We start from the raw sequence: 16,081 nt of genomic DNA on the forward strand, positions 1-16,081 counted from the left end.
CTAAGGGGGATCTTGGCGTGACGCTGGAGCAGGAGCGGGAGTGACTGCAGCCATGATGTTTGCGTTTGCCTGAGTGCCAGGAGGCCGGAAGAAAATGGCATAACGGGCCCCAACATGGGTCACACGCACTTCTCCGCAGCTGCAGGAGGTTCATGGAAACCTCTCCTGAAAGTAAACTGGTAAAATTCAGCCCTTCGCTTACTGTGGCATTACTGCAAGTGATGGAAGAAATGTTTTGAAGTACTTGAAGGACAACAGGCACGGCACAGACATTACGTTTATGGCCTGCTAGTCTTTGACTCCCCAAATCGACCCCGAGACTCCTAGCAAAGACCTAAAAAAAGCCATAAGGCAATTACATGGCATACACCGTAAGTTCTTTAGTGCTGTGCGTGTACTTCCAGCACCTACCGACAAGTAGCCAGACGGTCCGTCCTGGCACGAGCAGCAGTGTCTGGTGGGTGACCTGCATACACCAGCCAAATCAAGCCTTGGCCCAAACCGCAGTTGTGTTATCGGCAGTGCTTTCTGGGCCATCAGATAATCAAAAAACAGTTACATTGGCAGAAGGGAAAGCAAGTCCTCTTTACTTTCAGACCCTTGGAAACAAATAACAGCCTGGAAGGAGCAAAATTATTTACCATTTTAGTTTTACTTGCTGTATGTAGGGCATATGCGAGAAAGCAAAAAGCAATCTTGGTGCTTAAAATAAAATATTGGAAGAAACGGGGGCCTTTCTAAGTGGATGGGAGGGAGTCAAGTGACACTGTAAGCTCTTGCTGACACTCGGGTACTTGGCTATTAGATACGAATGCTTGGTGTGGGAAAGACTGGCACATGCAAAGAATGAGCCGTTACATTAAACGACAACGGCTGATCCATTCCTGCCTTTCTCACCTGCCTTTGTCTCTCTAGACTTCTCTCCACTGTGAAAAATAGTGCTTTACCGTAGGAAAAATATCAAAGATATGTGAAGAAACCACTCAAGAAAGGCAAACTCTCTAGCTCTCTCATGAGGTAAACTCTGGCTACAGTGTCAGGCTTTTCCTGGATGAATTTCTCATCATCGCTGCCTTTTTACTTCATGTTACCTTACATGCATTCATTAATCTAAATGGAAAAAAGTCTCACGTCAGTGAGGATAAGCTCTCTAACCAGACACCAAAGTTTGACCCATTCTAATTAGCATTTTTATACAAGAGGATGAAGTAAGGCTTTCGCTTAAGGCATCTAAAATACAAATTGTTAAGTTCATTTTAAAACAAGAAATTCCATGGAGGTAATGCAAAGTGAATTGGTATTTTGTCCCTTGATCCCACATTTCTCTCTTTACTCCCGGCTTCTTCTTTTGCCCGGCCCCTCCCCGTGACAAACATCTCTGGCTAGTTTGGAGCCATACTGGCACTGGCTGGCCAGGCAGAACGCTCTCTCGGCAAGTGAAGTCATAAGGGCCTTTCCCTCGGTGTCAGTACTGGTGCCAGCCTCTCTCCCCTGTTTAGCCACTGTTTTTGTTTTCTTCTGCTTTATAATAATAAAAATAATCATAACAACAACAAGAATAATAATAAACTTTACTATTCTTACTTTAGTAGGTGAGGCTGTTATGAGGCAATATATAAAGTAGATGAGACAATTATATAAAGTTTTATTTCTTTAGAGAACTAGACAAAAGATTTTGAAATGTTGGGTCGCATCCGGTTTGTTTCTCTCATGAAAGATCAGTGAGATTACTGAGAGTAGGGTCTGATTCACAGCACCCAAACATAAGCAGAGTGCTGTTCCAATTCATAATCTTTATTTTTAACTTTAATAAGAACAGTTTTAAAACATTATCTCCAAAAGTAGAAAATGCTAAATAAAAAAATACAGAAATTATCTAGTCAACATAAAAATGCCTAAAACCGCATTTTTAAAGTAACTTGTTCCTCTACAGTACATGAGAGTCCATCAAGTTCTTGGGCTCTTCCTCCTTCCACTGCCTTTTCCATCTATTTATGTCAATTTTATAACTGAGTTTATTCCAATTCTGTTCTATTTCACACTATTAAATTCTACTACATAGGCACTCCTTGAAAGAAACTAAAAAGAAGTATATTAATCTCATGTGAAAGGACAGCTTTGATTTTCACAAAATATGGGAAAAGGAGTCTTTGAACAATTCACAAGCTTATTTCTTAAATCTGTGTCTGCTGAAAGTTCAACTGAAAAATGAAGATCCTAAATTAATCAAGTTCTATTCAATAAAACTGAACTGTACCAAGTTCATCCCAATGTTCTCCCAAAATATCTCAAATGGTTCCCAAAAGATAGGAATGCAGCCAGGCAGCTGGTGACCTTGCACAAGTCTTCATCCCAACTATCCAGGTGGTTTTCAGCTGTACATGTACATTGGTTTTCTGCCTATTCTTTGGCATCCCCAATCCCTCCAGTAGTTATTGCAAATGTGGCTTCATTTTCAGGCATCTCAGGGCTGGGGGGGGCGGGCGGGGAGAAACAAGGAACTTGTGAGTTTCCCCATGTTAAATGCAGTTGTGAAACAGTCCCCAAAATGTTGTAAATGTAAGCAATCTGGAATACTTCAGCGTCTTTATGTGCAAACTGTAGAACATGACCAATATTATCAAGATCAGAAAATGTGAAATCCACCTCTTGGAAGGCGACAAACACAAGGGAGGGGAACGGAGAAGGAAAGATTCTGTCTGTGCAAACTCTCATTTCAATTTCTTAGTTCCTGACCAGAAACACTGGTCTCTCCATGCAGTTCCACTAGTATGGTTTTTAATGACCTGCGTCTGCCACAGCTTACCAAGTAAACTGATACTGTGTCAGCAAAACTTAGTAATTTAACATCTCTGGAATTTTCCTGCCAAGGGACCACCAGTATTACCGAACTATTTGATGGTCTTTAAGAAATGAGCATCTAGCGGGATGTGATGAAAGATTACGTAATTTAATGTATGCAATATGCAAGACAACTTTAAGTCTGTTAGTTAGTTAGTCCTTTCAGATTTTCTCTCAACTTACCATCCAGAAATGTGGTTAGTTTGAAACTACGAATTGGCTGTCAAGCTGTTAAGTTTCAATACTCAACTTTTATCACCTGACAGTTGCAGCTCCCTTCCTGTGAATGAAAGGTGATTTACCTGTCGTATATCTTTGCAATACGCAGCTCCCCTCTCCCTTTCCTCAAACTAATCCTGGTAGTTGAAGCGTGAGCAAGGATGTGGCCCCCAATGGGCTTTTTTGGGTCCGCCTGAAAGCTAAATTGTCAAGAAAATTGTGATGATTCACTGTGCAAATTCCATAGGTTAATACTGTCAGATGAGGCACACTGAACTCAGTAATGAATAATAAATAGGTAAATATATCAAAAAAGGACTTTAACACACTTGCCTCAAGATAGGATGTTCAAATGCTCAATGCTGGCATAATTTTCCTCTCATTAAATTCAAGAGGCTCAAGAAATATACACCTTGAACTTCACATATAAGCTGCTCCAAAAGAAAATGGGGTGCTTTTTCAACACCTTTTATGGCTTGTTCTCTTTGTTCAAGCCACAGTGAAAGAAGCCATCATGCCAGGCAGAAGATAAACATAAAAAAACACAGTACAAAAACTGAGAGAAACCTATAGGTGTCATCCATGAATGATTCATCATGCCAGAGGGACCAGTGACCAGTCTGAACCTTCATTTCAGTGCCTGTTGCTCCATACAATCTTAGTTCTCATCTCTGTTACGTATGCAATACAAAAGAGATAAGAAATTTTTAAAAAGAGAAAAAGTTATTTTACGTCATAGTTGCTCCTGGATCAGCAGTCATCTGGTTGGTCACAAACACAGCCACATTATATTCTGCAATAGAAAACAATGCAAAGAAGGTGGACTATATCCAATTAGAATTCCAAAATATTCTCCCATCCATGGTAAAAGCAAGGATGCTGCTGAAGCACTTCAAATTTCAAATGAAAGAAAAACAAATATTCTTTATGTCTGAAGGCTGGAGATAATCAGGAGGCAGCCTAAATTTGCTGCTGTGTGACTTCAGCGGTAATACTTATGCCAAAAAATAAGCACTTTTCAGAATTCCACTGAAGAAGTCTTTCTCAGTTCCCATCTCTGTTGGCTCCCTGCCCTCAGTTCCCTCTCCCTCCTTTTGTCTCTACTCTGTTGTTGTTTTTTTATTTTGTTTACTGCATAAAAAAACATTTATTCATTCCTCATCAACATTTCTGAGACATCCCAAAGAGGAGGAACCCTATTCATCCTGTCATCATCCCTCAGAGCATCACAAAATACTGGGAATGTGGCAATGGGCACGGCTTTTTTATCTCTCTGTGACTTTTTTCCGTTTTTCATGTTTCTCAGGTATTTAGACTGTCAAAATTTGGGCAACACAATTTCTCTTACTAGATATTTGTCCAGTTCTACAACCTATTCTCTTGTTTAGGACTTCTCTTAACAGTATTTCTATGAAAATTTGAAATGTTGAATAGTTCTAAAGACTCCTTAATCTGTCATCCTGAAATAATACATCAGTTTGATCTTTTTGGTAACTGATAGAGGTGTAAAGCGAAGAAAGTTTTCTGGGCCAATGCCTGATTGATAATACACTCAGACTACTAAGTGGTTGTCCTACCAGCAGCTACTGTTTCAGTAACTCCAGTCCATGTTTTCCAGACTTCACAATGTTTCCCTTACCTTCTGATATTTTTTGGAGCCTTGACAGCATCTGAGCAAGTTTCTGTTGTCGTTCAGCCAACTCTCCACGACCACTGAAATCCACTCGGAAAAGTGCCATTATGGAGTCAATGATCTGCATTGTAATTATGCTAGGTAAGTAAATACAGTGAAAGAAAAACATATTCTGAAAGCCATAAGCATACCAAAAAAAAAAAAAAAAAGTCTTGTACCAATAGCTTGAAGATACCAGCTTCCTCATGGAACTTGGCTGCTACATAGTCAAGCAATTCCATCTGATGTTCACCTGGTGGGAAGTAACAGTTGCTAGATGAAATTAGGACCAGAAAGAGCTCTGAAGCAACAAAAGCCTGAATTTTAAAATTCCACTTTAAATGACTGCACTGTTTATATTTTCACTGCCAGCAGTTTTAAATCCAGTGCCCAATAACAAGCTACCTCAACAGTAGCCAGCAGTGCCCATGCTTCTGCAGGTTCCAGTTTCCACTTGCCCAGCTAACAAAACTTCTTTGTGAAAAGCTTCACAACAAAACTATGCATGAAGACAACATTTTGTTAAGAACTGAAAAGCAATATAAGCATCTGAGTTTAATGTTGAATTAAATGACACACAGAAATAGTATTGATCATATTATTCGTGTTCATAATGTACTCCCAAAGTAAAAGCCCCGTTTAAAACTTCCTTGAAGTTTTAATGCAGTGTCTTGTGACGGAGTGTCTTGGAGCTGCCCGTATAAAGTTCCATTCACAAGACCATAAGAGAATTTTTCAACAGCATTTACAGAATTAGCTTACATTCAGGCAATCATGGTTACATTAATTGGAGCTTCTCTTACTAAGATGCTACGCTGACACCCATCATATACATGGCGGAGTTCACTTCATGTCGTAGCAAACTGCAAAACTTTATGTAGTGCAGCTGAGCTGGAATACTTCCACTGAGCAAGTCTGCTCACCAGAAACAGAAAATGGAAGCAAGCTTATAGCTTCTTTTTTAGCAACAAAACATTCTTTATGATCTTCAGTGGGCAAGCACAGTTAACAAACTGAGAACTATTAAAATAGGAGCCTTAGAGAAGAAACATAGATATCGTGCCAGTTGCAATAATAGTCTTACTCGTATATGCACGTGCGTACAGCACATTGTCAAGTACTGCATCGTGGTCAACGTTGAAACGATCAGCAATGTCACGAAGACGGTCTGGTCGGCTGACATTTGTCAAAGTTAAGGGTTTCTCTTTGTACAAACCATGCTCTGAAAATAATAAAACTCCATTCCAAAATAGAACTATGGAAAAACAAAGAAGAATATTTATTTTGATCCTAGAGAAGGCTGGCTTTTTCTCTTCACACTGTCCCACATACCATAAAGATAGTTTAGGGCTCATGATGATAGCAGTTTTGTGTTTAGGGTTTGAGGTGGGGGGTTGACATATGGATATTGGTGCTCTAGGAATTTAGCTGTGAGAAAAAACTATTTATACACAGTCTACCACAGATACGAAGCGTTAAAAATAGCGTTTAGTATTTAGATGAATTTCTCTTGAAGTAAATAGAAAAGCTTCTATCACCTGTATCATTATGAAGAAGGCATATTAGCTCTCAAAAAACAGCTGAAATAAAATCTGTATCCTAACTAATTTTTCCAGGTTGGATTACATCAAATGACAGAGAAGAAAGTCACTGCCTTGTGGGCCACTACACACTGTACTCTCCAGGCTTTCTGTGTCAGTCATAATGTTTTACATATACAAAGCTATCTGGAGCCTCCTACTTGCTTATAACAAAATGAACTGTCTTTCCAGTTCATCATACCTGTAGCTTTCAATGGTCCAAAAGATACAAAGTGTTTTCAGTATCAATGAAGATAATCTTTCCACCTGTGTAGCCATTTGGTCCTGGAAGCTGAGCCGTCACTACAGTGAATCATAGAAGACCAAATGAAAAAGCAGGAAAAATATTTTCTTACTCCCTCTATGATTATTTTTTAATAAAATATGACTGCTTAACCATATGACAGAGAACCACCAGTTTTAATCAATGTGGGAATCACAAGTATCTCAAGTATTGCTGCCAGCTTGAGAAGAAACTTGAGCCACTTTTCTTGATTGGGGATCAGATGAGATTCAACTAATGGTGTCAGAATTGTGTTTTACTCAGTACCATCACTAAATCTGTATATTTTCTGTTAAAAATAGGTAAAGATATTATGAAGTTCTTATGCACAAAGCATCCTCTTAATCCTCTGCCCAAATTAATGGCATTGATTTAGTAGGGTTTTTTCCAGCTGTAACTCATGTGATCAAAAATTCTTTGGATATGAATTTTCCCTGATATGTGACTAGTTACTGATTGTAGGTTTAGTCTCTTTGGAGTGAATAAGCTAAAATACTCAATTCATTCAGTTGTAATCATTCATGCAAAAGGGTATGACTCTGATGACCATTAGACTATTAAATGGAAGAGGCCTGATTTTTCCAGAAGGTGCCATAATTCCCTTTATAATATAGGGTTAATTTAAGGGAACGTTTGCCTATTCAGTGTCTGGTTGCTATATTCCAGCAGCACTAATAGTTACATTAGTTATTATTTACTAGTATTTTCACATTCAGAGATATCGCTGGGAAGTCTGAGTCCTGCTGTATTTGGCACTGCCCGAATACGGTAACTGCCAAAGTCTTTGTTTATCCAGTTACTGTCAGTCAGTAGTATTCTTTCAGTGCCCTTTCAGAATGTCATATTCAGCAAAACCTCTTGAAATTAAAAAGAGTTGCTGAGAAAGAATCTTGCCTTTGCCCTTTTCTGAGCAATGCTCCTCTCCACCTGTAAACCGTATTTGTACTCCGCTTTTCCAGACAGTGTGTTCCACTGGTTTCTCTAAGACAGTCTATTACCTTCTCTCTCTGTATGGCAAAACTTACAATGATGTGAGCAGTATCAAATGTAATCATTTATATGAGTTCTCTGCTCAAAGACGAGCAAGGAAGGTTAGAGTCACCAAGGTCTGTTTCACTGTATTTCTAGAAATAAAAGATTCTGACTTGTCTCTATGTGTTTAATTCTGATATAGTTGTAAGGAATGGATTCACTGAGGAGAAACAGCTCTCTGGTTTAAGGTAGTACACCTACCACAAAGGGTGTGAGATAGCTGTGTTTTGCCTGTCCGGAACTCTGTTAAATAAAGAAAAAGAAAAAAAGGTCAGGGTTTCTTTTTCTGAGTTTGCCAGATTCAGGAGTTACTGCAGTTAGAAACACTCTTACTTACAAAATTCACCTCTATCTCTACCATTTAAAATCATTTAACACCTATTTATAAATCATATTCTGTGCAGTAGAAATTTGTTACATTTGAAATGCTTTAATTTGATCATGCTTGAACAGCTGAGGTCATTTATTCTTTAGTGTGTAGAAGTTAAATACCACATGGCACATGTGGAAACATGTTAATTGAGGGGGCGGAGGGAAAGAAATGTTTGATTCCACTGACCTGGCCCAGTTTCATTTTCAGTAAAATGATCAAGGAGAAGCTTATGAGTTTATTAATTGCAATATGTCAAATCATGTCAGTGTCCCGTTTATCTTTTCTAAAGAGAAGAGTACTGTGTTTTATGAACTCTTATTGTTGTTGAAGTGTTAAACACTAACTGATCAAATTTACTATAACAACAATTGTGATTTCAAAATCTTATATGAACTGCAGTGTATCCTAAGTGTGCATAAATCTGGCAGTTTTGTTATTGGAAAGGAACACATGTTGAGTCAGGTAAATCTTTCCTATGTGACGTTAGTATTAATAATGCTATGCTGTACTGAATCAGCATGCCCCAATTCTAATGATTACTCAGCTCAAACAGTCTGCAAGGAAAAGAAGACAAAAAATGGGAAAACACTTAGAGAAGTGGACTCTCTCTTCTTGTACTCATGCAGGTACTCATCTTTATGCCTACAATGTGATGTTTGATAGAAGTAATCCAGCTTGATTTAAAATCTAAATTAAGTTGCAATTCTTTGTTCAGTTATACTCATTTAATATGGTTTTCTCACCTCCAAAGGCCTCAGTGATTGCCATGCTTTCAATCCCACCACCCAGAAGTTTACTGTGGAAAGGGAGAAGATTAAGATATAGTTAAACCCACAAAATCACAAGAGGAAAGTAAAAAAGAGAAATTTTTGCTACTTTAAGAAAAGTTACTTCTGCCTTAAAGCCCCTCACTTAATGCATTAAGTGCAAGGCACTAAATGATCACTGATTCATAAAGAATTAACTCTGCCTCAACCTCCCTCTCTGTGTGCAAGAGATCTATAGAAATTATTACTGGAAAGAAAGACGAGAAAATACCTTTGAAAAGATAATATTCCATAAAAATGGAGGTCTTGAAGACTTATAATTTTGACCTGAGACCTGCAGGTTGTTTTGACTAGCTTTTAAAAATGATTTCTGGATGCACACGCCGTTCATTTACAGTGACTGTACAAAGCTTGGTTTGCCCTCACAAAAGGACCTGGTTTTATTGCTTACTGATGCAGGCGTCTCTGAGCCAGCACTAGCTCCAAATGCAAGGTAACCTATGCATCCTAGCTGAATATTTGTTCCTTTATATTTTTGTGTCTCATTAAAGACAATTATTGGAACAATTTGCACTAAGCAAGGATTTAAGTATAGATAAGCTTACTCAAATTCCTGGCTGCCAGTAGTAATATGAAATACCATCTTCCGTTTTTCACTGTACTCAAAGGCAGTCAGGAAGCCTGGTTCCTAAGGAAGACCAAACATAACATGAGAGATTTATTTTAGCTTTCACCTGAAGATGAAGTGCGATATCCCACACAAATACCTTCTCTCCACCCTAGCCTCATTTACACAGGCTGGGTATGAAAAGCACCACAGCATTTGTCTGGTTGTTGTAGAGTATGAAGTATTGTATCTTTAGAGTAACGAGGAGAACAATTTTCAAAATTATCTTGATGATGTAGTGAAAAAATCTGAGAGAAACATTGCACAGCATTTTGGAGGGGCCAGCATAAGCTTAAACTATGAGAAAAATGACTTACAATAAGCTTGTTTGCAGCTTCTTTAATCTTGTCCACTTTGGCCTCTGAAAGCCCTTTTACATTGCACAGAGCCCGTCTTGTGGTCATCTGGATTCCTTTGATCGTGCAGATCCCAACTGACTTCAATTTTTTAATATCTGCTACGTTCTGTGAAGAAAGTTGCCTTCTGTGAGTACTTGTGACAGTTAACAAGTAGAAGGAGAAGTAAATCTTTTTGTTACACATTCATATGCATGTGTATTTTCACCAAGAAAGGAACAGATTTGCAGTAAACTCTTCATTATGTATTTTGTAGTTGCTTCATTATGTAGCAGCCACAGAAAATTTTGAGTAACACTGGTGTGAGGGATCAGGGTGCAGAGACATCCTGGTGCTTTTGAGAGAAAGGCATCTTGGGTCCAGTGCATTTACTCGCCGCTGTTCAGTGCCAGTCTTTCTAGATCCAGGCTGGTAGTAAGGAAACAGTATGGATTATTTCAGATAGTGTGGAGCCTAGCCTAGTAAACCCTATAACACTAAGTCTGTCCTTGGTCCCTCAGCACAGATAATCTGTAAACCAGATAATCGGATTGTGGGTAATTGGGAGCTGACTCGCAAGGATCGTTGGAAGCTGACTAAGTGCTGTGCTGTTTCTGCATGTTCACAGTATGTCCAGCTTAAAACAAATGTGTCCTCCAGATCTGACCAACACTTTGGGCTGGAATGAACTTACTAGAGTTTTTTATAAATTGTGTACAGCATGACTAGAGTTAGTGCCCTACTAACACATTTTGCCTCCTCTCACCTCATTTTATGATTCTGGTATCACTGGAAACTTAAAGGCAAGCAACAGATTACTCACAAGAAAACACACTATGTGAAATGTTTGGGATAATACTTCAATTTACCATTTCAAGCCAAGGTTTTTATTTGAAAAAAAACTATGAACTGGATGTATCATCTATTTATCTAGAGTGTTGAACTGGACGTATCATCTATTTATCTAGAGTGTGTGGGTGTGTAGGATGTTAAGAATGGAGTGGGGCTATGTTAGAAATTAGTCGTGTTCATTGGGAAGCTTATTTCTCATCCTGTGACGTGTTTTTTGATTATTACATTAATAGAGATGGATGAGGTAAAATCGGTCGTGAATAAAAATGACTCTTCCACCCAAAAGAGTATAATAACCAGCAAGATAAAAAGGACTGAGCTGTTTTATTGTGGTTTTCTATTAAGACAACATACTACTGCTGCAAAGATCATTTTTCTAGACAAAAACTTTAAAGGCATTACCCTGCTTCTGCATTTCTTCAGTGGCTTTGTCTTTCTGGTCACATCAAACTTAAGGCTGTTCTGTGTGGTAGACCTGGTTCTAGAAATTCTTGTTCTCTCCTGCACAGATACAGCTTTCACCAACAGCTTATGTTCCAGCTAAAGTCCTAGGATATATGCCTCCTCAGTCTATAGTTCAATACTGTGAAGTGTTCAGCGGTGCTCCGGTGGCTTAGCGCACTGACACACCTGCCCCCTTACACCAGCTGCTTTTCCTGATCCTCTACCTTATGACGCAGCCCTGTCCCAGTTGTGTGCCTCTAAGGTGGAAAAGGGAGCAGACTGAGGGTTTACAAATAAAAAACCTAAACTGCATTTTTTGTTGTGATAATTTTTGGACTGAGTGATTCACAAATATGGTTCACAAGGTGATTACAAAAACAGATGTGCCAGAAGAAGGGATAGCATGCTTCAGGGGCAGGAACACTCAGCAAAGGCTGCGGGGTCACAGCACCTTAATTCCTACAAAACACTTTGGAACATCAAACCACAGCCTAGGTTGTGCTAATCCGACTCTTTGTGGCCACACTGTCAGATCTAGTAAATATTTCCCTCTCTACTCCTAAGAAAAAAAAAATTCTAAACCCACAAAAACTATTTTTTAAGCAAATTAATTGAACAGATATGTGTCATCATATGTTCAGACAAAGATTTTAACTGGCACAGGGGAGAACAAAAACTTCCCGTGGGATGTGGGAATAACCACCTGGAAGAAAGAAAAAAGAAAAAGAAGAGGAGCAGGAAACCCTTATTAAACCAGAACAACAGCCCAAGACATTATTTTTTATCTTCCAGAACTTTCATACGTTAGTATCATTCTCTGCATGCCATGCCTCATTTAATATTGACAAGGCTAGTACAGCTCCCTTCCAGCTCATGAGGTCAGCATCTTTGGTCAACTTGTTAAATGTTTAACACAAGAATTGGTTTATTTTTCCTATGTTGCCCCATAGTTAGAGCTCTCAACCTATGATCCTTCTTCAGAGCTCTTTAAAACTGTCAATGAGTTGCAAATAAAAAAAGTTGACAACAATTATGCTGCTGACATGCTGAGCCCAGTAACTATAGTGCTGACTAATGCTGTCTCATTGTGTGTGTGTCCTTCTCATCTGTATCCTTTGTACATCATTTATATTAGAGTTAAATCTTACATTACTTTGGGCAAACCCAACTTTTTTTTCTGCTTATATAACACTGCATGTAATAGGGCTCTGATCCACGAACCAGACTCCTGGATAAACATATAAAAATAGTAATTCAAATACATAGGTGATGTTTATGTGATAATAATAATGATGATAATGATTATAGGAATTCATATTTGATGAAGAAAACTAACCACTTATTTCTCTAGCTACTAATATTTTCCTCACTCCCACTCTACCTCCTTCACCAGCATGCTGAAAATAGTATAGCAACAGTTGTCACAGTGTAATTTCACAGGCACCAAAAACGCAGGAGTAATTACAAAGATTGGCAGGAACAGGAAGTAATCTATCACACAGTTTTCAAATAAATTAGCAAGTAGTTGTTTTTTCAAGAGTGCTGGGTGCTAAATGCTTTGAATATCTTGCCACTTCATTTAGGAATCTGATGGGAATGAGATTTTTCTGAAAACCTGTCTTATCACCAAAGGCAAAATTTGTCTTCACATGACTGATTTAGAATTTGTTGCAAGGAGGAACTTCAGTTATTTGTATCAATGTGTATACATTTTGGAGAAATGACCTTACGATACCTTTATGTAGGCAATTCTGTGTGGTAAAGTCATTGCTAATACTTACAATTCCATGCTTCTGTAGCAGGTCAATATCCTGAAAAAAGGATTCCTAAAAAAATAGCAAAAAGAAATTAAAGTAGATTTTGCTTTTTCTTGTAATTACATCCATCTCACTATGTGTCTACTTCAAATTTGTAAACATTTAAATGATATTCCCTAATAATAAATAACTTCTTGGACTAACCAAATAAGCAAAGGCGTAGGGAGCCCAGAAGGCCTACACATTTCCTATCACCTTCTTTATAAAGTGTATCTTCACAGGCAAGCAATCCTCTGCTGTGCTAAAAAAACTTGTGTTATCATCATCATCATCTTGATTTTTTCCACCACAATTCCTCAGCCTTTTCAGGATGATGACCATTCCTTGGAAGCATAAAATTAACTGATAGTCTCCTTGCATTTAATATAGAAGTATAAAATATAAAGAAATAATGATAATCCCATTAAAAACTCTGCATAGCTTTTGAAAGGTTAATGAAGAGCACTTGAAGAGCAAGACTGTACAGGGACTAGTAGAATGAGATTTTCTTGGTATTAGACTGGAAGAAAATTTTAAATGCATTGAACTCCCTGATGGTCTTTGGGGACCTCTTGTCTCTCCTTGGATTTCATAGCATTATCAAAATACCTTGAAACAACATTTGCTGCACATAGTTTTCAATGAATCATAAATTTACCTCATCATCCTGGTATCCCGGTTCTTCTTGGACTACTTGATCCTCCATGGCCTTCATCATGAAACAGCAGGCAATAAAGTGTTGATCACTACAGGGAAATGCAGACAAAGATAGTATTAGGGTGGTAATAAATGAATAAATTACTGTAAAAGGACTTTTAAGAAGTCCTTGAACTACAGAACCTTCTCAGTGTGTCATCACATATGGATTTAAACTCGAATTCTGCTTCCAGCTCTTCGTTACCTTACCTACCAGACCAAAAGGAGAAAATCTACTACATTACTCTCAGATGAACCAGTTTGGCTAGAAAGGGTTTAAGAAGTATTAGGAAAAGAGATGTCACTCCCTTGGGAGAATCTTGGGTCAGAGTTTGAGTTTGGAGGTGGGAACATTTTAAATGATTTATCATTAGTGGAATTTATTCTGGTAAGAAAGTTAAAGGCAGTCTGTATTTTTATAACAAAAGTCAGCAGAGTTGCATACAGAATGGGTAGTAGAAACGTTATGCAACATCTCAGCTTCCCCATCTTTATGTGACAGAAAGCCTACAAAACAGTGCTGTTGAGAAGGCTACAACTCCTTAGTCATACATCTTGAGAGTAGACTATAAAGCTGTATTTGTTTTCAAGTTCTTTCTGGAGTTCAGAATACCTAATAATGCTGAAGATGTGCAAGAAACACCTCTAAGAAGTATGCTTTCATGAAGAGAATAAAAGAAGAATAATAAAAATCTGAGGCTTTTATTATGCAAAAACATATACAGAGAGCTTATTTCATGCTTTTCCATGGTTAACTTCCTATGTCTGTACTCCACAACAGCTTCACTGCCCTCTTTATGTGACTTCCTGTAAGCATGGCCTAAAGCCAGAATAGGGTCTTACTGATAACATGGTTAAATAAAAAGCAATATATGACATCCTTAAATTTTATGAATGCAAGAAAAATTAATACAAAGTAGTTCCTTGGAAAAATTATCTTATAACCTGCTGTATCATTTTTGTGATTTTGTAAATGGATAGGTTGCTTCTGTCTTTATTGTGAGCTTGCCTTCACTGTTCTAGCTATGGCTGAACAAAGTTCTATAAAATACCTCATCCAGATGTGTATATATGTTTGCTTACTCATTGTTCTTAATAAAATCCATGAAAGGTAAGATGGGTTTATTATGAAACTACAAGATGGGCTATGTCTAAGAGAGGATGAGATAATTTAGACTAAATATCTGCAAATACCTTTTTTTCAGCTTCTGAATGGATACTTAGGATCTGCCTAATTTGCTTGCAAGAATCTTGTGTATACAGAGGCTGGGAGAAGTGAAAAAGAATATGTTATAATTTTAGAATAATTGCATTTGGTTTTGGAGTGAAAATACGATGGAGCCACTTCTGTTAGTATTTAATGGAAATAAAATCCTATAAAATCAGTTGTTTCTAATAGTGTCAGGATATATTTCACTTCTATTTCAGAACCCTGACAATTATGGAATGAGAAACCACGCCTTCACATCGTGCCTAATATCAATCAGAAAAGTAATTAGAGTAAAACATTAATTAAAAAAACGCTTTAAGAGATTTTAAAAACCCCTTAGCTTCAAATACTGAAGAAAGAAAAACAAATAATGCGAAAGTCATTACAATAGTATTACAATCCTCTTCTCCATTAAAAATATCCTCCTGCAATGCACATAATCCTGCACTCCAAGCAAAGCTGAACAGGTCGTGGGACCACTCTCCTACTCCCCATCCTTAGGCAATTGGCATCTCACAGCAGAAAAATGAGGCAGACCCAGACCTGTCCCTTCCTGCAGGTTACAAGGGAAAACAGAGAAATTATACCACACCCTACTAAAAGCTTTAGGGATGAACAAAATCTTCCTGTTTCATGAAGGGTTTTCCTGTTGCTGGTGCGTTGGCGCACTGAAGACCTGAAGGATTTCAGCCGCCGCTATCTGCAATGAACCAGATAAAAGCGTGAAAGTCTGAGACAACACAGCAAATCCACGAAGAAACAAGGATCTTTACGAGGAAACACAAACACTTTTGTGCCACCTCAGGTGCCCCGACCCTGCTGTTACTGGCCTGGGAGCTATTCATTAGGGTAGGCGAGCAAGGCCTGTGTGCTACACTCCTTTCAACAGGTGCAGGCTGTCAGTGTGACAGGGACCCGGCCCCAGCATGTAGCGCTGGCTTTAACGTGTGGGTTTTGAATGGACAAAAACATGGCAGCTGACATGACTGGAGCAGTGTTTGGGCCCCACGTTAGGGGCAGGAGGTGATCTGAGCTGCCCGGAGAGACGCCATGGTAGAATTTCCCATCTATTGACTCAGAGGAAAATAAATGATTAATCATGTATCAACACACGGGTTTATTTGGCTTTTCCTTGCCAGCTGCCTTTTCTGGGGATGTAAATTTTTGTTGCCAAAGGGTGAGGCACCGCAGAATTTCCCTCCCCCGTCGAGCGCCAGAATTCCCCGTTCAAAATTATAACAATAATTAAAACATAGCTCATCCCCGGGCGCCTCCGGGAGTGCAGGGCTGCAAGCAGTTACCGTACCCCAGCGT

The 16,081-nt window shown here is 38.5% G+C and overlaps 1 protein-coding gene across 1 annotated transcript; it reads right to left on the reverse strand.

Moving 5' to 3' along the window:
- Positions 1 to 2,400: 2,400 nt before the first annotated feature.
- On the reverse strand, positions 2,401 to 13,579 carry DMC1 (DNA meiotic recombinase 1). The gene is made up of 13 exons (XM_010289600.1): positions 13,520 to 13,579; positions 12,847 to 12,891; positions 9,752 to 9,898; positions 9,373 to 9,455; positions 8,744 to 8,796; positions 7,829 to 7,870; positions 6,543 to 6,615; positions 5,817 to 5,908; positions 4,912 to 4,985; positions 4,700 to 4,814; positions 3,793 to 3,853; positions 3,144 to 3,260; positions 2,401 to 2,470 (listed from the first exon to the last, which is right to left on the reverse strand). Exons 1-13 carry the CDS (start codon positions 13,577 to 13,579, stop codon positions 2,401 to 2,403), a joined length of 1,032 nt encoding a protein of 343 aa, XP_010287902.1.
- Between the last annotated feature and the right edge of the window lie 2,502 nt (positions 13,580 to 16,081).

Source organism: Phaethon lepturus, unplaced genomic scaffold (genome assembly GCF_000687285.1).
Source record: "Phaethon lepturus isolate BGI_N335 unplaced genomic scaffold, ASM68728v1 scaffold27096, whole genome shotgun sequence".
Lineage (NCBI taxonomy): Eukaryota > Metazoa > Chordata > Aves > Phaethontiformes > Phaethontidae > Phaethon > Phaethon lepturus.